Raw genomic sequence first — 27,273 nt, 5'->3', positions numbered from 1 at the left:
GAAACTTAACAAGCACGGAATCCATTCAACGGCAAGAAGAAGACCGAAAAGAAGAGGAAGGAAAACAAAGGATCGTGAATAAGTGTGTACGTCGGATTTTAAGAAACCGTGACAAGACTTAAGACGTCCGGCTGACTGACATTTAACAGAAACGTGAAACACCGGAATTAATGCTGCCAGAGTTGGTAACAAGTGCGAGAGGGAGAAAGAGAGACGCTGAAGAGGATGTTGCAAAGAAAGGAGGGAGAAAGAGGGTCAGGGAATGGATGTGTTCACATTATACCCTCTGTTCTTTTAATTTCTTCAAAGGACTCCTCTCCCGCGACACCTTCCTCCTTGCTTGGCAGCCTCAGCTCCCGAATTAATAAGGCGTCGACGATGTGACGTCTTTTTTCTTTTCACCCCTGGATGGGACAGCAGACAGCTACCAAAGTGAATGAGAACTCTCGCTGAGAGGATAACGGAGGGAGAGAGCACTCTCTTACTGGTACTTAACAGCGCGATGAGATGAGCTGCCGTTAATAAATGTGTTTCTAACTGCAAGAAAGCGAGAGGGGGGCTGCCTCTCTCTTTCTCTCTTCCTCGTTCCCTCTTCTCTAGTTTTCTTTCCTGCTTTCTCGCGTTGCGTGCCACCAAGGTCCCCAGAGAATAAGTCTTAATGAGAAGGAAACTTTTAAACGCACTAGACTCTGCCTTTTCTTCGTTGATGCTACGGTGCGCTTAGCTTCGCACTTTTACTCCCCCGCAAATCAAACACGATGGCAGGGAGAACTTCACCGAGGCCATTCTCATTGAGGAACGATTTTATTACTCGGCATGTTTCGTAGCAAAATGAACAAACAGTATACTGGTTGTCGTAAATGTAGAAGAAATTTGTTAGTCAATTATGTAGAGTATTGCGATGGATCGGTTTGTAAGAATAATTCTATGCAGCTGACATCTGCTAAAAGTAGATACGATTATACAAATTCTATATTCTTATGAAAATATCTCCTTGGAAATCTCGAAATGAATTAAATAATTAGGTACTTAATTTTACATCGTAAAGAAAATATTTGTAAAGTAGTCTTCGTTTGTCTGTAAATATCGTATCTTTAAAAGCTTAACAAGCATATAAAATACAAATCACGTATCAAAGATCGGTATAAGAAAAAGAAAAATCGTAAAAACATTCGTTTCGCTATTTAGTCGTTTAGCTTTTAACGACACAATTTTTTTTTAAACGTCACCCTAACCAGCCTCTGTTCGTTCCCATGGTTGCTGTCGTAGGCATTGAAAGAACGATGGAAGAAGTACATTCGATACCATTGGTCCTCGTTCATCGTCTTGGCAAAAACTACCCTCGGGTAAAAAAATAATTGCCCCTTGATACACGCCGATACCCCATCTGCGGGGCTGCCAGCCTGTAATGATGTTCGCGTTCGCGAACTTACTTCGAAATTAAATATCGAGGCGAAAGAGGGTGGCGAAGGGTGGCGCGGCAAGGGGATGTTAAAGAGAAATCCCGACAGTGAGGGTGGTGGCAGGGGTGAAGGAGGCTTGTCGTACACCTGCCCTTTTCCCGGACCATCGTGATAAAAATCAAACTGGAAAACAAACGAGGAGCAGGATCGTATTATAAAGTTTATTAATCGATAGACGATGCGCGGAGAGGGTGGAACTGGAATTTCAGGGGTCGCCGGAAATATCTCGTTACGGATGAAAATTAAAATTGTAATACCGACGAAGGTACGAACGATCAAACTTTTATCTAATTCTACTTAACGTTTATTGGTCTTGTGCATTTTGTTTTTATTTGTTCTCTTTTTCTCGATGGTAGCGAGTAGCAGTGGTTTGTCTGAAAGGGATGAGACAATAATTATTCCTCATAAGAATACAACTTTTTATTGAATCGAAGATACAAATGATTAAACTTTTATTCATCGTTTCTATTCGTCGTTTATTAACCTTTCGAATTCTTTCGTTTCTATTTAGTTTGATCTTTCATTTTTATTTTTTTTTTTTATTAATTGTTATTTTTCGTATGATTCCAGAAACTTAGACCTACCGATATTCCGATCTTCGAAATAAAGAATCTATTAATTAACGAGACTGGCACGCAACTGGCATTGTGGGGCAATCTAGGCTTAGTTCTCATGGAGCTTCCCAAACGTTGGGGCAAGGATGCCATGTTTCAAGGTGGAAAAGAAGAAATACTCTGCATGTAAGTAACAATCAAACCTAAATCGTCGACAAATGTTCTTAAAACCCCATAAAACTCATTTTGACGCAATAATTCGTCTATTAAATTCGCGTATATCATGTACTTATGTATATGTATAGTGCACATAGAGGTTTCGTCGAAATAGAAATAGCGGTAAACAAAAAACGTATCCGTTCATTCAGAGTTGTAGGAAAATCCGTGCAGCAAATACGCGAAATCAATCTCCGAGAATGGAGAGAGAAGTTTACAGACGAAGAAATCCGGCTCCTAAAAACCGAGATAAGGTAGACCGCGAATAATAAATCGCACTATCTGGCTTCCTGCACCTCCGTGGCTCCTGTGGGCGTCCTAATATCCTGTAATTAAGAGGGTGTTACGATGACGCCCGAACCCCTTTGGCCTCCCTCTTATGGAATTAAGGTGGCTTTACTCGGTTAGTTTTCAAAAGTTCCAGCCTCGGAAAGCACCGCTGAATACTAACCGCCTCATCAACGACACATGCCACCAAGACTACTGCCTCGTGTAACATTACCCTCCGCGCCCGCCTCTGTCACTTCTCCGCATCTTCGCGTACTCCTGTCTAATCTTTCGGGTGATTAGAACCTCGCGCAATTAGCCACAAGCTTCAAGATTATGCCTCAACCATCTCCTACCTTTCTTTTTCTAATACCATTCGCTCAATCGAATTTTTATTTTTGCCAATGTCGTCATAAGTGCTCTGCTACATATAAAACTACCTTGCTCGTTATGACGTTCAAAGAAAAGAGTTTACATGTGTATATATACATATATATATATGTGTGTGTGTGTATATGTATATATGTAAGAACAGGAATTTTTAACGATTGTTCATTGCAAGTGAGATTCGAGAAGAGAGTTTCGAATTTGGGTATGAAGGAAGAAAACATGGTCGTCTAATTAAAATTTAGAATAGTTGTGAATGTCTACATGCGTTCGGGATGTCTGCGTAATTTATCTGGAATTAACGAAAGAGATGGCAAAATAGAAGAAGATCTTCTCCATATCACTGAGAATAAGAGAGATATCAAAGACGGTTGGAGTTATTACATTACCTTGTATATTATTCTTTAACATCATGACCGATTACCTTTCTCATATATTGTGAAACAAACGCAGAAAAAAGCACATCGGCTAACTCCAACAATTAAAAAATGGAAACATCGCAAACATTTTGTTGTTTAAGATTTACCTTAGAATTTACTATCGTTTCTAGCGATTTTACTGCGATAAGTAGCGATCATATATCGCTTGGCTTCCAAGAAGCTGAAATATCACTTGGCAGCATCCAGAAGAGCGGGCCAGCAACGAGACAAGCGTAAGATATCGCAAGGGGACGAACGGAAGGAAAATTCAAATTAATTTGAATTACGATGGACGACGATGCTACTTAATTCAACGTGGTAAAAGGGTAGCCGTTCGCTCCAAGTTGTCTTTTGCATTATAATTTCATAATAAGTCCAGCCTGGAATAAATGCATTACCTTCCTGCCGACTTCCCGCTAATTCATAATTCCCAAGTTTTTCCGGAAACGAACGAAAACGTTTAGCCCCATGAACCGCGTGGGCCAACCTGAACAAACTGGTCAAATTAAGAGCGGCAGTTTATGCTAAAGTTTTTTCGTTATTTCACTTAAGCGATTCTACCTTGGTACCGCGACACAGAGCCGCCGTAGCGCCGAGGATCGAGGGAATTTATAAGAACGCACGCGTAACCCCCTCCGGTTAAATGTATGGCGGAAAAGAGCCGCGGAACAGTTTGTAAGAGAGTCGCGGCCATTAGAACGAATCTCAGGGATTTAATGTCTCCTTCCTTCCAGTCGGCTTAAACACAGCTAAATGGAGTTTATGCATTATTGCCCGTGAAACTTCCACCACCGCGGACAGATATTTGCTCTCTCCCAAAGAACTAAAAGTTTAGACGTCGCGTCGTTACTGCGTTTCATCCCGTTGGACGAATCGTGATGACGATGAGATCGTATCTAAAGTAAGATTCTAACTTCTGATCTTCAGCTCCATCGAAGATGTATTCTTTATCGTTCAATTATCGATAAATTAACTACGGTGTAATTATATATTTTACATATTTTCGCGTATGCTCGAAATACGAAGCGATATTCGAGTAAATGTAGCTTTCATTCGTAAGTCACTAGACAATTTGCAAAAATTTCAAACAGTCGTTGTACTTCGTAATTTTTAATTTTGAAAACACAGTACAATCTTAGTTTCTCTTATAAGAATATTCTCTTATGCTTTGTAATTTACTAAATATCAAATTGACTTCGTAGTTTTTACGTTAATTCGCCTGTATTCTAAATATACCAAAATCATGGCAATTATAAGTTTCGCTGAAAAAATATTTGCATATCGATTCATGAAGAATGAAATGTGTTCAACTATAGTTTTTTATTCAAACTACCATGTCATATTTACTTGTTAATTTTCAAATCGTGTAACGCGTGTTTAATGTAATTCAAGCAGTTTCTGTAGAAATGCTACGAAAATATAATAGTTTCGATACAGTGTGCTCGGTGTCTTCATCGGCCGGTAGATCCCAAGCTTCGAAGCGTGGAAAACCGAGCGACCGTGCTTTGGATTAAGCAAATGACGGCAATAATAGTGATTATTCGGATTATGATATCAGAGCGCGAAGTGGGTTCGCTTGGACTTACCAGCAGCCACTAACTGCTACGCCACCAAATCCCGACTTCAAGACACCGGATTAAAACTATTACCACCTCGCGTTGCCTCCACTCTTCTTCGACCTCCACCATCCAAAACCTATTCTCTTTTCTCTTTCTCTCTTCTTCGCTAGAGACTTTCTCCACCTACCTTTGGTAACTTGGCTATTTCAAATGCCAACGAGAGTCTCAGATTTTATTGGCCTCCGCTATTTCACCTACTAATTGCTAATGAATTTCTTACAATTTATAATTAACGAAACGAACAATGTCTGTATTTCGCTAATTATTAACAAGTTAAATCTCCTGTTGATACGTACTCAGATGAATAAAAAGCCCTTGCAACGGCAACAATTCCCTCTAAGTTTATCGAAGGTATAATCTGAAGTTTAGAAATCTTTGTTTATGCCACATCGAGACTCGATTTATCGCAAACACTTTTGTTAAACGCAATATATCCTTTTCAAGACTCATAGATAAAAAGTTCTATAGATACGATTTATCACCTTGAAGAAGCAATAACATCAACTAAATTTCGAACAATGGACAATTATATACTGGCGTTGATCACCACTCTTGAAATTATACCGGAACATCAACCTTTGCTTAAATGAAAAATTTGAAAGCACGACAGGTCGCCTATGTAATTTTCACCGTAACAGTTTGCCTTCGTTAAGGGCGATAATCGTTAGAAGAAGAAGGTTGCAATTTTCGCGTGTATATAAGTTGGATCGGAGTAAGAGTAAGTCGCTGCGCAGAATCGCGAATCGCGGTATTAATTCGACAAACGGACTACGAAACCAGCGCGTTATTTCGTGCACTACCGGAAGATCGTCGCCTGTTGGTTGGCTCTCGCGGCTAATTATTGTTTTAAGGATTACCGTTATGTGTTTATTATGCGGTCTGGTAGGACCTCGCCTACCTTAATATTCGGTAGATTTCAGCTTCGGCCTCTGTACGCGGCGCACCACCAGAGAGATCTCTGCACCCCGTTTCCTGTCTCTTTCCCTCGCTCCGTACGTCGCGAACCGGCCTACGTTTATGAATAATTTTCACCTCTCGCGCTACCCGCCCCACCCCAACCGCTCAACCACTCCACCTCCGACAAACGTTCCTCCGAATCGTCCCTCGAGTATTCACCTCGTAAACCCCTAATGCTGTGTCCCCGTTCGAGAGTTGATTCCAGTTTCTCTGATCCTCGCTACTCCTTGGGACGTTCTCCTGACAAAAGAAAAAAATGCCGGTACGAATCTTGCTGGAATTTGGGTAGAGAAAATACGTAATTGTAATCTACACATTTTCAATAGGAAAATATGTTTAACGAGTCACGGGAATTTTTAAAGATACGTTTTCTCTTAATTATCTTCGTGTACTTTATAAAAGTGTACATTTTAAAGTTTCCTCGAGAGTCTAAGATTAGCGCAATGTTAAGGCAAACGTTATATTTAATATATCGAATATAGAATATAAAAGGTAAGGAAAATACAATCGGAGAAAGTATTCAAATATTTACGCATATCTCACTGAGAAATTTAGTTTAACTTATACGTTTTACAAAGATCTGCGGAGACTCGTAGAAGAGTAGAAATTCGCTACCATGTTTCGCTTTTCTATCGAGCCTTTCGCGTGGAAAGCATCGTAAATGTTCATAATTTTTCTTCTAAACACACTTTGCGGCTCTCAAAACACTTTACACACTGCAAACTCCACAAGAGCAACGCCAAGCATTTCAAATTAATCTTCAAGTGTCTTCCAAAACGAGAACCGGTGGATCCGGCACGCGCGTACCGTACGTGCTACGGAATATTTCAGTGGTACGCACGAGTCCGGTGGACTCACCCCTTTGGTTCGGGAAGGGCTGTTGCAGGCCGGCCTCGTATCTGTCCCGGCGCCGGTCGCGGCCACCGGCGAAAGGGGATAGGATGCGTTTATTTAAAAAATGATTTAACCTAATGGTTTTACATATGTAATCCCGATATAAAGCCGAGGCTAATCTCGGAGAACCACACGCGGTCCATTCGTACATTCGGTCGACGGGTAATCCAACGTGCTCTCGCCCATCCAGCCGCGTGTCTCCACACACCACTTCCGCATCGCCACCCTCCTGACCTGACCTGTGTTCAAACCGCCCTCTCCACCCCGTTTACTCGTTTCTTTTTTTTTTTTTCGCCCAACTTTTTTTCGATGAGCAAGCACTAACGAAAATCACCAGGTTTTCCAACGCACAGACCGATGTATTTTCGAGGGGTGGTAAGAGGGGCGGTGTTTGCAAAGGCCGAGCATAGGGTGCGTCGTACTCGACCGCGCGTCGGGGATGATTTAGATGGTCCCCGATGATATCCGCGCCTTTTGAAAAATGTCACCACGCCGCTGTGCCGAGGAGAAAAATATAGAAGCCGCGCGTGACCGTACCCCACCCCCTACACCAGCCACGGTATGTGTGCCGCGCTTTATCAGCCCCCGCGGCGCGAAACTTTATTGCCGGCCGAACGATATTTCTCGTCGAATCAGCGGTTAACAAAAGAGGTGAAATACAAGTGGCGATGAGTGAAATTAGAGGATCGCTTCGTTGTAATTGCGATCGTGGTAATCCGGCGCGAACAGGAAGTTTTGGATCTCGTTGTTCGGCTATGTTTCGCTAATCGTGCCAATTCCTTCGATAACGTGAGGTGTTAGAAAAGATTGAATGGAAGTTTCCTGAATCTTTTCTTTTTCTTTCGACCTGATAAATAATAATGATTATTATTATTTATTTATGTCCTATAAGAGGAGAAGTATGTATCTCTCGTATCCGATACCAGAAACGACGCAGAAATCTTGAGACTAAAGGGACGATTAGTATTTTCTAAATCCGAATTCTTCGACAGTTTATTACACTGTCAGAGAGTCGATTAAAACAACTTTCCTATTAGTAATCGTCTTTAAGGTAAAAATCTCATCTCCACAGTCTCTTCTCCATATAGAACCATAGACCACGCATATTCGAAAACTGCCCCAAGAGAGGCAATCTAATTCCAATGTTCTTTCGCTATGAACACGACAAAACGTGGCCAGCCATACGAGGCCCGCCTGTCTTCAAGATCACAAGCACGAACAATGCGGGTCTCGAATAGCTTTCCAGCTCCTTTCCCGGCACCATTTCTCGCCGAGGTTCGTCGGCGCGCATGGGAGACACCATTCTACGCGTATACAAACGCGCAGCAGTTTAGCGCGGTGAAAACAGCAAAAAGGTACCATAGACTCTCTGCGTCTACGTAGAAAAAACACGCACTTAGGTAATCGCGGTACGCCTGCGGGGGCAGCTGCGACGGTTCTTCTAATCAAAGAATTCCCAGCCGGAACGCCGGTGGAAAATTTAAATACGCGAGACGCATTCTGTGGTCGTCTGCGTCGTCATTGTCCTGGACGTCGTCGTTGTCGTCGTTGTCGTCGTAACGAAATAAAACCCCACGGTAAAAGAGAGACATCTGTCGGTTCTTTTAATTACCGTGGTACGTGTGGCCCCAGCTAGAGGCTACCGCACCATGGACCTTACATTTTCCTTCCTTTTCTCTTCATCCCTTATCCCGCGCCCGCCCCTCTCTAGCTTTCTCTCTCTCTCTCTCTCGCTCTCTCCCTTCTTCGTCGACGAGCTTTTGTTGCTCCCTTTCCATCACCCTCGCGTCCTTCGTTCATACTCTATCAGATCTGGCTCGTTTGCATGATTCCGCTGCGTGGTCCGAGAATTGAAAATTCGCCTAGAAAGTCTTTCCTCCTGATAGACGACATTAGCATCGTTAGGAGCACGGCGAACAACTCGGTGTTGGAATTCTGTTGATTTAAGAAGTTTAGCATTGATAGATACGATATTTATTTTCAAGTGGTAGTTCGAGCAGATTCGGTCAAATTAATCAGTACGTGGTTACGTTAGAAGATCTAATGAAACAGATTGTAGGTGATTTACGGGTTCAATGGAACGGAATCTGTAATTCCGCTGGAATAAAATATGCTACGATTACTGTCGCAATAACATTTTAGAAAATATTGTAAATAATGTAATCTATGAAAGCTTCCTATGGTAAATGCTCCAAACACTACTTCTACGAGTCAGTGTATACGAACAGCGTCGATCATAAAGATTAAATTATATTCAATTATCCGCCAACAATCATAATCTCGTTCGCCTGTAAGAAGAAGAAATTGAAATCCGTTACGTGTGTATTCTTCAATCTGATCCACACGTGGTCGATAAATCTGTCCAAATCCGAATACAGAAACAAATACAGGCCACAGAAACAATCAGCGAATTTCTGAAATCGTGTAAAAGATAAAAAGCCGACATTCTTCTTATCTCTTCGTTCTCTAGCTACAGTCTCCCCCACTTTTCTCAACCTACAACCCATTTCTCCTCTCTCACGTACTTCTATCCAGAGCCTCAGGGTAGACAATCCAAGGAGTTTTTAGGTTTAAGAGTCGCTGGATTTACGATTCAAGTATGACTGGTTGGGATGGAGCGGCGGCACGTCGCGGCCGGAGGATCGAGAAACAAGGCACGCAGGACGAGGCTACAAAGTAGCGGCAAGGAACGCCGTTGGAAACCGATGGCCGCGATGAAAGCGCGACGCAACCTCGAGGATTAACGGGCTTAGTTGCCGACGCAGGTGTCGTCGGGAAGGAGAACGCAAGCGAGAGCCGGATGAATTACGACAGGAGCGTCAGCCAGCCCAGCAGAACGTTGCTCGTTATATTTTGCGTAACATCCCGATTTTATGGGCCACCCTCACACCATCGTTCGCGCGTCTTCCTTCACCGTGGCCCATCCACGCGACTCGCAACAGAGACGCCAAATATCCTTCTCGCGGATCTGGCTACTCTTCGGCCGAGCGCAGTAAAACGTCGATAGATTTACATCGCATCTTTGTTAACAAGCAACGCGTCGTTCTTACTTCTCTGTATGCATATTCAAATTATTTAAATTTCATTTCATTACTTGTATTGATAAAAATGATCGTTCGAGATTCGAAATTAGATTCGTTCGCCCGAGTATCGCAGCAAACACTTTACTCGAGATATTCTTGCACATTGCGTTCATTCTTTCGCGCATTTACATTTTTCGTAAATACACAAGCAGTCGCGGTTTCATTTCCTTTTTATCAACAGACAAAAATTCTGATTGTAGAGGGTTAATTTAATTTAACACATTGATCGCCATAGGAATTTGGTGATAGATCGGAACGATTCAACAGATAGTACGCTGTAATATCTGATTTTTGTAAGACATTTCGTGAAAATTACTACGCTCTTTTTTGACGAATTCTCATTATAATCGGTGTAAAAAAAAATTCCCAATGATCGTAGCGACAGTGAACGTTTACTCTTACGCCATACATCGTTCTTATGGCAAATTATAGAAAATGATCTGATTAAGAATGCAGTCGGACGAAAGTCCAAATGAAACGCGATCAAAGTTTTAGCCGAGCAGGATATCAATTCGACCATAGGACCCGGCTAACCAAAAGAGAAATCCGGTCGCGCGTATGAGCATTAATGGCTTTATAATCTAATGAATTTTTAGGTTAAGCGGCGAAAAGGCCAGCGGGAGATCCGGATAGGTTTTTTCCCCGGGATTTATTGCCGAGAAGGAAAAGATGAAAGCGAGAGAGTTCACTTATCTCTCGTTCGCCGTTACCTTCAGACCGATGCATCCCACATATGAAATAGATTTTGATTTTATTCCTGAAAAAAACGAGGATCTAAAGGATATCTGATAAATAACTGATATTTTGAAAATATTATTAATATCAGAGGAAATATATTATATTATAATTCCAGTTTTAAATCAGAAGGAGAAAGGAATGTTATACTACCGAGAAATTATTTTTTTTCACCTTTTTCACATCTTTTTAAATTACCAAAGTATGGATTTTTTAATATGTACTTTTTCATTGAATAATCAACATTTTCGTTCATGATATCGAAATCAAATTTAAAACTCGATCGCATCGGCAAAGTCTAACACCATCCTAGATGCTCCGATGATCTTGTTTAATCTGCTAAAATATTTTTTCTCTTGTAATTGCTCGATTTTAGAGGACGCGAAAAAAGTCAGAAGCTTCAAGCTCTCGAAGTGGTTGAGATATCTTTGGTAGAAGAAGCTGCGGAAAGGTGCGTGTTAATCGTGCTCGAAAGTTTTTGCGTAATACTCGAATGATAGAGCGAAGTGTTCATTACAGAAGTGGTAAGATAGCAACGATAAATTAAGTGGAATATTATGTCTTACAATGGTACTTACATAGCGTGGCGATTAAGTATTTTTCCCCGCCATCTTCAAATTAACAAAACAAAATTAATAAGTGAAAATTTACTTCCATATTATGTAAACATTGCATGTTTGATTTAAAAAAAAATCTGGCATTTACATAGATAAATGAGCGTGTAATTTTAATAAATTTGTACTGGTCGATTCCAAACTCTCAGGTCTCCAGTTTTTGACAGAATTTTCTTGGAAAATTTTCTTAGAAAAGGAGAAGGCGATCCCAAATTTCAAGCGTATACATATGTAGTAGGTACTTAATCGACATCAATGTTCGAGAAGAAAGCAGAGCACTTAATTCCGCTCGGTGGTCCCGTAACGACGTAATATCGTTCAGTTACTTGGAGTATTTTTATTACGTTCCCGCGGCGGCATGGTACATAAGGGAGGAGGGTGGCTAGGGCACAGACGACAACGGTAGTCGAGGGGGCGGTTTGCTGGGCTTAGGAAGCTATGCTCACGATATAACGAGAGCCATTATGATAAGCGGATGCATAGATTAGACATAACTCGTTAACCCGGCTGTATGCGACGTCTACGATGAAAGACGAGGTATCGATAATCAAGGATGCTTCTATTTAACAGGAAATCAAGCAGCCTGTGTCTTACAAACTGTTCAAACTGGTGTAAAAATTCTTATCGACTCTCTAAAAATCTACAATTGTTTGTTTGTGATTTATTATTATAGAATTGAATTATTACCATACGTAGGTTGGTGTCTTTATGAAACTTTCAACGAGAAAGATGTTATGGAGATAAATGACAAAGCCTTTGATTATAGTCGGAGAAATTAAAACGTGGACACGTAAAATTTTGTCTGCAACCAAATTTCGTTCTCTACTTTCGATTTAATGTTTCATGTAAAAATACTTCCTTTCCTGGTTGCACCACTGTAGCTCTACAGCAACCACCTTATATGATAATTCTTCGCTAAAATATTCTTTTTTATTTAACGAAAAAAAAAAAAACTCTCAACCGCTCGGCACATCTATTCGCTCTATTCTCAGAATGCATATTCGAAAAATCTATTTTATTTGGATTCGTAATAGAAAGTTAGGAGCTCGTCGACAGTAGTATTTTTATCAGACAAATTTGAAGACAATTGAACGCAGCCAGGCGGGAGAAAAGCGAGGAAGTGAACAAACAAGCTTGGTAAATTATCGGGGGAATACGAGTAGGAGGGTTAAGCGGGGTCGGTGAAAAGCCACGACGAAAGCTTGCAGGTAACTTAAGCGCACAACTGAAGGGAAATACGACGGAAAAGTTTCTAGAACAAAATGATACGACACTGCGTAAGATCCGCTTTGAAGTCAGGTCCGCGCCATTCTTTGTACAAATTGGAAGGAAAGCGCGGCGTAAAAAGCTCCGCTCCGCCCGGAGGTTAATACGTTTATGTAGGAAAAATTATTTTTAATTTTTTCTAGAACCGCCTCTGACGAGAGAGAAGTGTACAAGCACACGGGCGCAAGGGTGTGGCAGAATGCGCGGCACCGCCGTGTAAGAATTTCTTAATTAGATTCGAGCAGCTGCCCTCCGCGCTTCTCTTTCTTTTCTTCCGGCCAAGAAATTCCCCCGTAGCTCCGCGATAGTTGACACAGCGGCATACTAGTCGACGCGTGCTTCGCGTCCAAATATTCGAGCATTATTACACATTTTTCTCCTTTGAGATAATAGACTCTGTCAGATTTGTAATTGAGACTCTAATGAAACCACATACCTAAGAATATGATCTCGCAGATTTCACGCTCGAACCGGCTACCACGCCGCTGCGCTTGAATTAACAGCGCTGTAAGAGCTTGCGACGAACCGATTGCCCCGTGCGATCGAATTTCAAATCGATATATCGTAAAATAAATTATAAATACCTGGTTGCAGGACTCGCTCTCCTTACATAGGACATGATAATTGATCCTGATCCCGATAAAAATCAGATAACATTATGGAAACTACGAAAGCATTAACAGTTGGTCGAAAGAATCGGAGATAAATCGAATAATTTAAAGTCTAAATCTGTCGCTTAGCATTAGTACCGAGAATGTTAAACCTATTCTTGTCTCCACCCATTCATTTAAGAATCGTTAGCGCTCTCTTCTGAATCGAGAAAGATCAACTGGGGAACGGAGAAGCACGATGAAATTTTGGCATTTAGAAACACGTAAACCGGTTAGCAGTAGTTGGTGGGGATAGAGAACACGTATGGTCCAGCGCGACCGTGGTAGGGATAGCCATAAATTTTGATAATACCAAAATTGTGACAGAACGAAGAAAAATCCCCGCGAGGCTGCGGTGCAAAGTGCGAATAAATCGTTGCGTGTGCCTTTGTCAACGAAACATGAAAGGTTGGGCGTGCAAAGGGGTAAGAGAGAGAGGTGGCCGACCCAAAGAGAAAAACCGAGCGAGAACGACGTGACGCGAACGGAAAGGGTAGGGAGAACAGACCGAGGCGCTGGGGTTGACCACGTCGTCTGGTTTTCGACCGACTCTCTGTCTGTCTCTCCCTTTCTCTCTCTCTGTCTCTATGCGTGCGTGCGTACATTTTTATCAATTATTAAGAACTGTGGCGTGCTTTTGCAACCGGGAGCGTTGGTGATGGTAAAGTTGCTTTCGTCCTTGTCGCTGGTGTATCCACTGTAACCAGTCGACGATACCCTATGCCCATCGATTTTTTGTTTCTTTTTCCAACGCTCTTCCTCCTCCTCCTGCTTTTCCTCGTCTCACTGTCCCTTTCTTTCCTCCTGCCCTTTTTCTCTCTTCCCTCCGCTTTTCTCTCGTTCTCCATTTGCGTCAAACCCCTTTCTCTCGCTTTTTCTGCGTGATTCTCTCTTTTTCTTGCCCACCCCCTCTGCACGCTCCTTGCCTGCCTCTGGCCAACGCTGTGCCGTGGACATTAATAACGGCCACGGCTAACCACCGTCAACCCCTTTTGCCAGCGTTACCGTGTCCAGCCACGGAAAGTGCGAGAGTAATAATAAAATATACGAAATGTAGGCGACCATCGTCGCCGCTCGTCCCCGGCTCGTCCCCGGCTCGTCCCCGTGAAAAACAAACACCGCGACACGCTTTGCTGTATTCCTTTCGTTATGCCGCCTGGGGTACGACGATCGTGAAAGATTAGGGTAATTTGCGTTAAATAACGACACGTCGGGATAACTAAGCAAAAGGCCGACGGGGTGGGACGAACCTCGCTTTCGACACTTTTCTCGGTGTTCGAATTAGAGATTTTCCTCCCGAGGATTACGTTTAATTGTCAAGGTGTCGCTGGTCCTGACAACAACCACATAAATTGCGAAGAACGCATTTTTCCAGAAATGAAAAGAATTCAATGTTATTCAATTATACTCGCAATGAAATAATAAGAGACACGTTTGTCCATATTATTAGTGTTACTATAGGAAACGAAATCATATTTGACACATTTTAGTTACTTCTAAGCTGTATTAATCAGCGATGTTGTTAAATGTTAAATTACTGTTATATTACTGTACCTAAAACATCATGAAATTGCTATTGTAGATGGTTTATTTTTTATCGTGAGACTGTACAAGTAGAACAGGTAAGACAATGGCCAGACAGGCAGCAGATCTAAAATGCACCGTTCATCGAACATTCGATACCTTTTATTTATTTATTTATATTAGAAAAAGGCATCAATAAATACAGAAATTATCATCGAAAAAGAAAACATCTTTTTTACGTATAAAACAAATATTATATTTGCGTAAGCAATACGTTGAAAATAGCAAAGTGCGCCTCTTCTATGCAGGTCAAATATCTGCTATTTCTTTAAACGTCTTAAATATTTTATTCCAACGATCGAAGGTATTCTAGTGAAAGAAATTGTCCACTTGGGAAAAACACTGGAAATTCATAACTTTGAAATATTTTGCGTCTCTTGCATAAAAACAATTAACCATATCGTAACCTTATGGTTCGTGCAAAAAATTACACGTGGACAATAACGAACCTTTTAATTACTGTTGATGAACACATGGATATACGTGTATCGTACTTAACTTATATCTGGCAGACGACCGTGCACAGCGTCAACGACGTTACTGGGAGATGCTCCCGAAAATTCATAAACTTTTCTGCATTGGACAGAACATTTTCCCATGTATTTAAATTTTAACGAGGACACGCCTAAAGACGGATGGACAAAGTGTATAAAGACGAGACCAGTTAGAGGAAAAAGAATTTTTCGTGCGCGACTTTTAAAAACTTTTCTCACGGAACTCGCGGAATTTTTTTAGAACTTTGAGCTTAGTAATATTGAATTATGAATGCGAGCTTAGCAAGTCATGTTCAATTTATCATTATGTAAGACATATTTTATATAACAACAATCTTTTAATAATAAATATATAATGTTTTCCTACCTTTTAGAGTATACAATGAAACGATAAGCATTCGGAAGGCAAGATGGCATCCAGGATCTACGAATGACTCTCATTTGCTAGTTCTAACATCTGAAAATACATTTCGGTAATTAAGAATTATTCTTATACAGTAACTCTGATAGAATTCCATTAATCTTCTAAGTCTGCTAAACATTATTATATACTTGGATTAGACTAACGTTTCTTATACGTCGCGAGTATAATTTATTCTTTCCGTCTAATTTTAGTCTTTCGTTCAAAATTTCTGAAATTTCTCGTTCGTTTAATCGTTAATCGAACAAGAAGTTCTGTACGGTTGGCTTAAAATATGCCAGAAAATATCTTAAAACTGATAATTTCATCTTCTGCCAGTTTATACGAATGCGAAGTGGGTAATAAACCAAAGTACCTAAAATCCTGGAAAGTTGGTCGTGTACCATTTGGTTCGCCATCGAGGATACCAGACTTCACATCTTTGGGTGACATAGCGGTGGACTTTGATTTCGCAACGCCTACTCTACGCAGGCCAGAACTGTTTATTGGCAAAGACATCAACAAGGTATAATTCCAGGACTAAGAAATATTATAAAATAGCACTAAAATAGTACTATACAAAGAAATTTTATCGAGTATTATATTTCAGGATAATGTGGTTGATTGGAATCAAATTGAATGGCCGATTCTGGTTCTACGTGGAAATGGAGAAGTGCTTATTGTTCGTGGAGATATTTTGCACGATGTGTACGTGATTATATGTTCCTTTAGTCCCTGAAATTTCTATCGGTATTCGTATTAACTGATCGAACTTTTTACATCGCGTTATCATCTTATTTTTTTATATGGGTTTAGTCCTTTTTGGTTTTATCATATCATAACATTGTATAAAAATTATAAGAATTTTCTCCTCAATGTAATAATTCTTTCACGTGTGCTTATTAATTTGATTAAGTCATGAAAATCCAGTGGTATCGGGATCACTCTCTATGTATCCTCCAGCCGACGATAATTATGGAATAGACTCGTGTTCCATCATGTGTCTACAAACTACACCGCCGATAGTGGTCGTCGCTATGTCTACTGGGAAGATTTATCATGCAATTTTGTTGAAAGAAGAAACGATCAACGACGATGATAACGATAGAACGGTGAGTGTTCTTTTTAAGTTGTTCCTTGCAATTTGTTTTTTACACTTACGTAGTGTTTTGTAATTCGTAATCCAATGAATCGTCTGTATTTCGAAATTTGCAGATTCATCGAATCATACATAATCATTTTTTAGGAGAAGATATTTCTTATAAAAATTTGAAATTAATTAATTCTCTGTATTTAATCAACATTTGTGGCTTTCAGACTTGGTCACAGTATAGTTCGACTTACAATTTTCACACACCAGAGGATGCATTATACGTTTATGAATGCGTGGAAATAGATCTAGGTCTGTTTTTCGCAGATAACGATGAAAAATATAATTGTCCGATACATCTTCACGCTGACAAGCATAACAAGTCGAGGTAAGTTTTTATAGTTATCTATTCCTTTTATAGTTATTCCGTATCCATAAGCGTAATAAATATGAAATTTCTTTATAGGTATTTCTGTTCTCACAATGCTGGAATCCACATGATCACTCTGCCGATGGTTTCTCAGTTAGATGAATACATAAACGCTTCGAAAGGCAAGAAAGATTAATTTTTCGGTTAATTTACATTTTTGATTCTGTTTATTTTATCGAGCTGCAAGAAAAAACCGGTGTATATTTATTGAAATTTACTCGGTGTGGTCCGAATACTGTTTCTGAAAGTAAATTCTTTCAGAAAACGAAGATACATGTTTACCATCGTTATCGAATCAACCCAGTTTGCAGTACTTAATCTGTAGAAGAACCAAGCACACAGAACAAAACGAAGCTACACCAATTCTTGGATTTGGACTACTGCAGGAGCCATGCGTTTTAGTAGCTTTGTTACATACCGGTGATGTCGTCACCCGTTCTGTTATCGATCTTTACTACTTTCCAGAAATCGAGCTTCCAGAGCTTACAATTGACAAAAAAAAAAAAGTGAGCAATCTATTTTTTTCTTCAGTTACTTAATGACCATCTTATATATTTATATCACACAAACTAAACAAAACATTCTGCTATTTTCATGTAGAATTTAATACATAATCTGATATAAATTATAGGTAAACAAGGAGACGTTCGACATGTACATAAAAAGGTTGCTAAAACGTGAAACATCACAACCCCTTATCAAAATTGGTTCGAAATCTGTCACTCCGCGGGAATGTTTACAGGTATTAAATAATATAAATAAATAAATGATTGATTTCAATGAAAATAAAAAAAAAATGATTTCCGTAACTAGCTTTTATATCACGCCACGGATGTCTTTCGTAAAGAATATTTTGTCAAACATGATACAGTGAGGAAAGAAATCGGGAAGAAAATGCGTGCGTTGAAAGTAATAAAAACCCAGTTATTAAAAGAATTAGATACTTTGCTAGAAACAAAGAAAAAATTGCATCAGACTGCTGAACAGTTGGCTGAAAAGTATGAAGATATTAAGGATGAGCAAGAAAAATTAGCGCAAAGGTAAGTCACGTAATTAGTCTGAACTCTAAATCATAAATCTTGTTAGTATTTTCGATCTTTAACAAAAGATGTTAACAAAACATTACACTGTTATGGTTACTATACCAATAATATGTTACAGTAATTTACTATGAAAGCTTATGGGTTTACAGAGCAAAAGAAGTATTACGACTAGTGAATTACAAGGAACCGTCTATGACTCCTATTGAAAGAGCAGAAGCAGAGGAATTAAGGAAAATGGAAATAAAAATAGAAGAAATGAAAATCAAATTGCTAGAACTGAAAACAAAATCAGAACAAACTGGGCCTATAGAGAATAATGAAAACATTGGAAAGAAAAGAAAAATTGTTTTTAGAGGTGATCAAGAAAACGCCATCAAAAACAACTTGGGACAAATGTGTGTACTGTTATCGTGTAATAAAAATATATTAATTAGATACACAGTTTCTTCCGTTAAGATAATCCGTTTCTTTTATTTCACAGGGCAAAAGATATAAAAGACTTAATTACAGAAGTCAAAAAGTTGGAGGAAGAAGTGAGTATTTGAATTGAATGATAAAGTGTATTACTATCGTTATTTGCAAAAATTGTAAATTACTTTACCTCAAAATATAGGATTTTCGTATAATAAAAAATGATTTTATTTGCAAAATAATTTATTACACTACCTATACATTTGTCCTATATCAACCACATTATTGGCATAAAGAATACTTCCAATAACTTCTCGCTTTGAATTTCTCTTTTAAGTATTAATATAGAAGATACATATATTAGATGCAATATAAATGATATCAACTTTAAATGACGACATATTAAATATTATCGTATTACTTCAATTTCAAGTACATTTATCAAGAAATTAAATTATTAGTGTAATTAACAAATTAGTTGTCAAATAAAATTAAATAAATTAGCAATGTTTCTTTCAATAATGTTATCATTACACTTGTGAAAACATTCGATTTGTTTCTAAAACGATCGCAATTTTTCTTAACAAAGAAAAATCCTACCAATTTATCTGCATGTTATTTCTGTAATCATATTCCTTCGACCACAAAGCATTGTTCAAGGCACAAAAATATAATGAGAAACATCATTAGAATCTTCCATAACTTTTGACTGTAGCAATTTAATCTCAAGTCTCAACTTTTCTTTTTCCATTTCTTGTTTTCGTATCTCGTTTGAATAACAATTGATCTGTAACTTTAACTTGTCCTTTTTAAGTTTTAACATTTCAGTTTCGTGATATAGTTTCCCTTTCTCTGCACGAAGTACTGCCAGTTGCTCCTGAAGTAACTGATGACTGGCTTCGTCCGATAATATTACTTCCGATGTATCGACATCTGCTTTTAAAGTCGTTGTCGATTTTGAACCATTTATTTCGCTCTCAGGCCCACTATCAGGCTCTGCCTCGGCATTTGTAGCCTCTTTCATGATCCAAATCCTAGAGTCTGTAGATTCATTAAAAGTATTTGGTGACGATTTTGCAGTTTGGTGTGACTGAGGTGTAAGAGATCTAGTTTGTTGTTTAGGTGAGGTAGATGTTCCTTTTATTTTTTCCATGTCAGTAGTAGGCTGGATGGTTTCAATATCTAAAACTGACACATCATGATAACATAATATCACACGTTCTTTTCTCCAAAAATAAAAACATGATTACAATTATAATTACAATTAATTATAATTACCTCTGGTACTGGGAGACTGACTACCATCTACATTATGTGACAAATGATTGTTACAATAGGTATTAAATTCTCTCTCATCTACGAAAACAGAACCATCAGCGTTCACGATAGACTCAACAATTACAGATGGATCTTCATCTTGCATCACTAACTCTCCTACAATTTCACCATTTGCTGCTATAATATCCCCGTCATTATTTGTTCTTAATAGTTCACCTTCTGTTGTATCAATTTCATCAACTACTTCTTCTTGAGTTAATTGACCACTGTAGGAATCATCACCATCATTTCCTTCGCTTACTTCCAATTCTGTTGGTAATCCCTGAAAAATAATTTATTTAATAAATATACTAATGAATTTTGTATCATGAAATTTAGCTGTCTCACATCCTGTCCCCAAGGAGATTCTTGTTCCTTTTTTATCCTTTTTATCGTTTGTGCAATTTCATCTTCAGATTCAGAATACACTTTCCCATCATTGTTTCTCCCTTGCATCTTCTCTATATCGTGAATTTTTTTAAACAGTTGATATGCTCTCTCAGGTGTTATATTCCTCTTTTGTTTATTAGCAGCTGCTATATTAAATAAATCTTTGGAGCGAAGTATCTTGTTTGTTCGTAATCGTACATATTCTTTTAATCTTTTGCGATCAATGTGTAACTGCATGAGATCTTGTACTTCCTGCTTAATTTCACCGCATAATTTCCTTTCTTGTGGAAGATTCTTAAACAGTTCCTAATTAAAGGAAGATAGAATCAAATACACTATTACAAAACTTAACTTAGTATCATTTTATTACTATTATTTACCTCTGAGATTTCATGATTATGTTCATTATTGACACTAGTTACCTCTAGCTTTGTACCATCTTTTGATGCTCTTAACATAATATGAGCAGGACAATTTGTTCTTATCGATCTAAATAAAACAATATTTATAAAATATATTTGAAGATATGAATGTGTTTTCTTATATCCATTTAGTAGGACAAAATAATTATTATAGGAATCTAATTTGAATAGTATATAATTTTATAAACTAACTGAGACTGTCTTCTACCAGCTCCACGTGGTAAAAACTTCTGACCGCCATAAATACATGCATATTTGACAGAATAATATTTTAAACGCTCGCTTATTGGACGAGCAGTTTTCATATGAGCTCCACTAACTGTTCTGCTATCTCTTCTCCAGTAGTGGACCAGACTACGCTTTGAGAACTTCTCCAGTTTATGTTCTAATTCTTCGTAGCTATCAAACATTTCTCCCAAATGAAAAGATACATCCTCATCTTCCACAGTATTTATATCCATCATAAAAGTGACAGTTAACAGTCTATTTTATAAATAAGTATGTATTACTTACTAATCAAAGAATAGGTATACAGTACATTGGAAGGTTATTTGTATTCATTAGTATTCATTTTCGTGTCATTTTACAGGAAATAAATGTTGCAAAAAAGCGAACGTTCTAAAAATCTAAATCGAATCTTGTATAGTCGTTAAAGACCATGTATTATATGTTAAAAATAAAATGAAGGTTAGAATATGTTGGGACAAATGAAATAACATCATTGAAATTATTGTTTGCATTATTGTTTAATTCGACTTCTACTAACGAAAAAAATCTCTCGATAGCAATACATTTGAAGCAAGCACATTGTTTCTCTTATTCGAAACTTTGAGGTTAGATTTCAATTTGATTGGCGTGGTAGAAGCCAGGACGACGAAACCGTGAATACAGCCAAATAGAATTACTCAAGAGCCGGACAAAGACGGGCGGGATTTTTTGTCTTCTACTAATTTTCAATCTTTACAGTGCGACTTACGTCCTGTCATATTTTTTTAGCATTTTTTTCTATAATATCTGTATAATGTTCTATAATATCCAATTGTCACAAAAACCTGTACCTTGATTTTGCGCCATTTCTAATACAGAACAAGTGACTGAACTACAGCGCAACTGTTGTAATTTACTGCACATTCAGATATTTTTTTAGATTTAGAGTAATTTGATCCCCGTCATAAAATAATCTGCCAATATTTCTCACAAGCATAAATTCATTGATTATCCTCGATATCAAATAAACAAAAGTTATATAAACTGTTATAAAACATAATAACCTATCATTTAGTATTACAACAAAGTGATAAGTCAACGATATATTCAAAATAATATTTATTGATATTAATATACAGATTTTTCAAAAGAATTCTAAGATATCTTCGGGTGGCTTACAAATTTCTAGTTTACATGAAACTTTATCTTTTGCTATTTTTATACATAAATTTTTATGTATTTTCAAAATAGAATTATAAACCAAAGAATATAATTATTAATGCAGCCAGTCATTATCATCTTCTGTATCTATGGGGGGAATGGGTGGTGGTTCATTTTGTAATATAGAAGACACCTGTAGAAAACATGATTTAAAATACATCTGGAATTAAAATGAATATGAATAAAAATAATTATATAATTATTTTCTTAAAACCTGTCTGAAGTCAGAAATTTTTGGTTCTGTATTGCTAATTTTTGAAGCATCAGTTTCTGTATTATTAGTAGGTAATTCTAATTCAACATCATTAGTTTCATCAGTATTATACAAAACTTGTAATGTAACATTCTAGAATTATATTTTCATTAAAGATTATAAGAAATGGTATATAAGTATATATGAATTAACTTGTTCATATACTTACTTTTATTGTAGTTGCTATTATTGCTCTTATATAACTTATAGAGTAGTATTCATCTACAAATTTATCTGATAAAATGTGGTAAATTCTATTCATTATATATTTGATTTCCTTGTTTTTATTATTATTCTAAGAAACACAATCATAAATATTAAAATATATAAAAAATGTATGGCATAAGAACAGTAGATGAAAAGCCTTACTTCATTTACTTCTTTAGAACTTGCAACTTGCTCTGTGGAGCTGCATTCTTCAGAAAGCTTAAGCATTTTGTTTTCTAATACCACTGTTTCTTCCTTATATCTTTTATTAAGTTCCTTCGCTTCTTCTAAATCTTTCTTCATGTTACTGAATGCAGTATTTGCATCTTCTAAAGATATTTCTAATTCTTTAATAGTTTTGTGCAAGTTCTCATTAATTTGTACTAAAGATTGTTTCTGAGTTTCAAGATCTTTTACTTGTTCTGCATAAAAAATTGAACTATTATATAACCAATATACCGTTATATGACTAATAAGAGTATTCATTTTACCTTTTGATTCATTTAATTCTTTTTCCAATATGCTTATTCTCTCTCTCATTTCATTTAATTGAGTGAAATTATCAGTAGCTATATTATCTATATTCTTGTATGGTTGATTAACCTTTTCTTCAGACGTACTCATGGCTAACAACATTTTCAGAATATTATCCAAAGCCGTTTTATCTTTTATAGGAGATGTAGCATTTTGAAGTTCAAGAACATGAAACTATATATGACACATAATAGTATTTTAATAAATAAATATAAGTTTTTCAGCATATATGTACCTTGTCAAGCACTTTTTGCACATTATCAGCTATCTTAGACATTCCCATTCTGAGTTCTGCATTTGTCATTCGAGTTTCAGACAATAACATATTTAACCCTGGATCTATTATTGTTGGTACTGTTGAAGTTACTGTCTGTGACTGTAATGAATATACCTGACCATCCATGGTAATAAAGTTTGGCTACAATAAATCCATATGTTAATAATACAAGATGATTATTAAGTATAAATATATTTTTCAACACATTTAAATTTATATACTTGTATTTGCGTGGGTGACCATTGAGGAGTAATCACAGATGGATTAACAAAAGATTTGCAAGGAGTATTTGTTGTTGATACATCATTTTTTAGTTTTAATGCCTTATGTGAATTTTTTAATATTTCATCTTCAGATTCTGCTGGAGATTGTTTTTTCTGTAATTCTTCTTGAAATGATTCGACCTAAGATTACGAAATTATAAAATTAAATCAAAATATAAATTAAATTTTGCTGCAAATATATTATTTAAAATTATATTAAACATTTACTTACCTTCTTTTGACGAATCGGTTTATATGGTATGTCATCCTACAAATATGTTATTCATTATTGACTTCAAGATTCAATTACATGTATATATAACTAGACTAAAAGCACTTGAGTATACTTCAGTATCTTCAGAGTCAGTAGTAGTAGATGGGAGTTTTGGTAATATAGATTGTCCCATTTTCGCCATTCGTGATATAATAGAAGCTTTACCACTTGGAATTTTATGCAAATGGGCAGTTTCCCCAGATGTTTGTATATCTGCTACTTGTACTTCTATTAAGATATCTTTCTCCTTGGGAAATCCTGGTCCTAGACTAATCTATAAAACAATCATGTTTAAAATACATGTGTATTTACAATATACTGTTGCTTATTAAAACCTCATGTAAAACCTGTTTATTAGAAGGCACAAATAATATTCTTTTTAATCCTTTAACGCTCCCTAAAAGTGTTCTTTCCCAATTATCATCGATAGATATTTCTACTGTCATTGTTTGAAATGTTGTGGGAATGTCTTTAAGAGGCTGTGTTATTTCCGTTACAATAAAATATTTGATGGATATATTGTCTCCTTCTTTTACTGTTACATCTTTATTAACTGGTGATAAATCTTGATAAAGCACATTTTCTATCCTCCCATTTTTTGAAAAATATCTTGCTAAACCTACTTCTCTTGCAAATTCTATGCAAATATCATTATTTTCAAATAAAATTGACCAGTTCTCCTTATTGCTATCATAATAACTTGAATAATTGTTTGGTTGTATTACATATAAAAAATCTGGTGTTAATGTAACAACTGATACATGTTCTTGTTTGCTTTTATATAATACAATTTGATATATTCTTGTTGCAAGATTTCCTGTAAGAGCCATACCAAGCTTGCCAATTGAAATATAAGCCCCATTTTGCCTATAAGTAACATTAATTATTACATATCCAAAACAAACAATTAAAATAAGAAAATATACTCAAACTCACAATTTGAAAGCATGTACTGCTTTAGCTATTATGACTTCTGTTTTGTTCGAAATTGTTTGAGTCAAAGTACGGGATGTATTTAATTTTTTAGAAATTTGTTTTGTCGAAGAGCAACTATCTAATGTCTTAGCTTGTAATCCAAAAATAGCAGCCAAATTTGATCTAAAGTAAAAAATACACATTTATTCTAAGCATGTCCTTGCAATTGCTAATTAATTGAATTAAAATTAAAGAAACCACCAGAAAAGAATAATGTTAAATTCTGTAGTGGTTATAAATTCTATAACCTTCGTATAAATATAAATTATATTTCGTACGAGTCATACCCAATTACATTTTTTTAATGTTATATATTAATACAATTAGTAGTTTATGAAGAAAGTAAACATACCCCGCTGCTGGCATAAAATCAGATTCATCATTGTCTCGTAAAATTTTATCGAGATTCGGTACCTGAACATTTCCTACATTCATGACTATAAATTAAATTTCTTAAATAAGAGTTTTTTCTGTGCACTAAAAGAACAACGAAAAATATAAACTTAAACTACCTATAAACAGTAAATGACACTTTGTTACGTACAAATTACATGACTAATAAAATCAACGACAGGTGGCGTAATACTTTCTATTCATAAAAGTTAAAAAGTTACAGCTTCAATTCTATAAGTAATGTAAAATTTTTCAACAGTTCATTTAGAAACAGATACAGATACTAATTACGTTAAAATCTGACTAATATGAAATATTAAAATATACATAATAATGAACAAAATTACAATTATAAAAATTTATATCCATTACACTCTAGATACAATATTATAAAAAATATAAATTTATTGTATATATTCTATATTTTTTCTAAGATAGAAATAAATGTCGACTGTCTATATATGGACTATAATAATATAATTTATTAAGAAAAATTGATATATACGTTTTGTTACATATATATCTATACATGTAGCATTCTATATACATATATGGTACTACATTCATAAAATTATTTTAGTTCAAAAGTATAATGCACTCCTTTTCCTGGATATTGTTTTGCTGTCTGAAAGGGCATATTCATATATTAATCATTAAGCATAAAATTACAATATCTTATTTTTGAATGAAGATATAATCTTACTCTAGGTTGACTGCAATTAATTGAAAAGTAATCGATCATAAAGTAAGTTAGTACGAAGCCAACATAAATAGCAGCACCCTTCAGGTCACTGATGGGTTCGCGAACACCATAGCTACACCGATCTCCTTGCAGCAAATCGAAACGCTTAGGTAACTACAAATGAAATAGCAGGATTAATTTATTATTATTATTTATTATCATTTATTATTTAGCATCAAATTACAATTATAGTTTAATACTATCAAATACCTACAGTTTCTCCATAATTTATTCTTGGTCCAGGATGATCCCAAGGATAATAAGGATCTTTAGCTTCTGCGCTTATCAGCGGTAAGTTTGGATAATCTATAAGACTATCTTTATCTGGAGCATAAGCTTTATATTCATCAATATGCATATTATACTTTTCTGCAGCAGCAATCCATTCCTCTTCCGTTTTTGGATAGGGGCCTGGTAAATATTTCTTTTCAAAAGGGTCTGTAATACATAAAAAAAATATAATTAATGAAATTTTTACATCCCAAACAATCGTCCTATATAAGTTCCTATATAAGATTTTAACCTATCAAAAATACGAAAAGAACCTTTAATTACTCTACACAAATATAAATGTTTTGCTTACGTAATTTTTCCAATACAGCCCTGTGGTCACGCAATTTAATAAGCTGTTCATACTTTCTAATAAAGCTAATAAGTGGTGTATTTTTCAGTACTTTTGACAAATTTCTACCCTGTAGTAGCGCAGCCATTTTCAATGACTCGTATGCGTGGACATAGGATGATGCATGGAAGACCAATATTATATACTAATATCAGCTGATATGTATTGAATACATGTATGGAAGCGTACATTTTTATTTAATATTTATTATTATAGATATATCTATATTTTTTTTAAATCTGCATTTATTCTAATAAAATATGAAATCAAGGGCGTTTTAAAGTACACTAGTTTGAATTTCCCTAAACATAAAAATCTAATTGTTAATGTTTCACAGAATATAAAAGCAATGTGATTATTGAGAGACTTTTTAAGATAATTATGAAAAGATAACATATTGATGTCCTGCAGTCTATCGTTTCATTTTATTCAACGTTTTTAAATACAGTACTGCCTTGCTAACTAGCCGCGTATCAATACCACATCTATTTAATATGGGAGACCCTATAACGGAAAGCAATAAGTAAATAAATTTGATAGTCCACATAAAAACAATTAAATGCTGCCTCGAAATTAGCACAATAAAAAAAGTATATGTAA

At 36.4% G+C, this 27,273-nt stretch overlaps 4 protein-coding genes across 6 annotated transcripts in view; 1 reads left to right on the top strand and 3 right to left on the bottom strand.

Annotated features, from left to right (window-relative positions):
- The window catches only part of LOC117204823 (nuclear pore complex protein Nup88), a 72,242-nt gene extending 53,424 nt beyond the window's left edge, over nt 1–18,818 (top strand). The window contains exons 1-13 of one of the 2 annotated variants that reach the window (XM_033442586.1): nt 1,627–1,728; nt 2,034–2,203; nt 15,577–15,675; nt 15,942–16,128; nt 16,213–16,310; nt 16,519–16,714; nt 16,920–17,080; nt 17,159–17,244; nt 17,384–17,628; nt 17,754–17,864; nt 17,936–18,162; nt 18,315–18,560; nt 18,647–18,818. In XM_033442586.1, coding sequence (XP_033298477.1) covers nt 1,642–1,728; nt 2,034–2,203; nt 15,577–15,675; nt 15,942–16,128; nt 16,213–16,310; nt 16,519–16,714; nt 16,920–17,080; nt 17,159–17,244; nt 17,384–17,628; nt 17,754–17,864; nt 17,936–18,162; nt 18,315–18,560; nt 18,647–18,710 — 1,977 coding nt within the window. In that variant the 5' untranslated portion in view covers nt 1,627–1,641 and the 3' untranslated portion in view covers nt 18,711–18,818. Of the gene's footprint in view, nt 1–1,626; nt 1,729–2,033; nt 2,204–15,576; nt 15,676–15,941; nt 16,129–16,212; nt 16,311–16,518; nt 16,715–16,919; nt 17,081–17,158; nt 17,245–17,383; nt 17,629–17,753; nt 17,865–17,935; nt 18,163–18,314; nt 18,561–18,646 lie in introns of those variants that run through there. The other variant, XM_033442585.1, reaches the window with a different exon arrangement.
- LOC117204824 lies at nt 18,802–21,719 on the bottom strand. Of its 2 annotated transcripts, none has more exons than XM_033442588.1 (6): nt 21,682–21,719; nt 20,898–21,188; nt 20,664–20,772; nt 20,242–20,589; nt 19,855–20,176; nt 18,802–19,764 (listed from the first exon to the last, which is right to left on the bottom strand). In XM_033442588.1, the coding sequence occupies exons 1-6, from the start codon at nt 21,702–21,704 to the stop codon at nt 19,232–19,234; spliced, it is 1,626 nt and encodes a 541-aa protein (XP_033298479.1). In that variant the 5' UTR covers nt 21,705–21,719; the 3' UTR covers nt 18,802–19,231. The 2 variants fall into 2 exon arrangements, with proteins under 2 accessions (XP_033298479.1, XP_033298480.1); XM_033442589.1 differs by lacking the exon at nt 21,682–21,719 and adding an exon at nt 21,472–21,643.
- Nucleotides 21,720–22,056: 337 nt separating this feature from the next.
- LOC117204822 (FK506-binding protein 15) lies at nt 22,057–25,351 on the bottom strand. The gene is made up of 12 exons (XM_033442584.1): nt 25,269–25,351; nt 24,878–25,039; nt 24,289–24,808; nt 24,015–24,215; nt 23,900–23,935; nt 23,626–23,808; nt 23,363–23,545; nt 23,085–23,301; nt 22,756–23,015; nt 22,556–22,681; nt 22,348–22,479; nt 22,057–22,266 (listed from the first exon to the last, which is right to left on the bottom strand). The coding sequence occupies exons 1-12, from the start codon at nt 25,349–25,351 to the stop codon at nt 22,189–22,191; spliced, it is 2,181 nt and encodes a 726-aa protein (XP_033298475.1). The 3' UTR covers nt 22,057–22,188.
- Nucleotides 25,352–25,814: 463 nt separating this feature from the next.
- Nucleotides 25,815–26,791, bottom strand: LOC117204809 (NADH dehydrogenase [ubiquinone] 1 beta subcomplex subunit 8, mitochondrial). The gene is made up of 4 exons (XM_033442564.1): nt 26,635–26,791; nt 26,266–26,489; nt 26,013–26,165; nt 25,815–25,934 (listed from the first exon to the last, which is right to left on the bottom strand). The coding sequence occupies exons 1-4, from the start codon at nt 26,759–26,761 to the stop codon at nt 25,881–25,883; spliced, it is 558 nt and encodes a 185-aa protein (XP_033298455.1). The 5' UTR covers nt 26,762–26,791; the 3' UTR covers nt 25,815–25,880.
- Nucleotides 26,792–27,273: the final 482 nt, after the last annotated feature.

The sequence above is a fragment of the Bombus bifarius genome, unplaced genomic scaffold (genome assembly GCF_011952205.1).
Source record: "Bombus bifarius isolate JDL3187 unplaced genomic scaffold, Bbif_JDL3187 scf7180000007984, whole genome shotgun sequence".
Taxonomy (NCBI): domain Eukaryota; kingdom Metazoa; phylum Arthropoda; class Insecta; order Hymenoptera; family Apidae; genus Bombus; species Bombus bifarius.
This window is presented reverse-complemented; position numbering and strand designations above follow the sequence as displayed.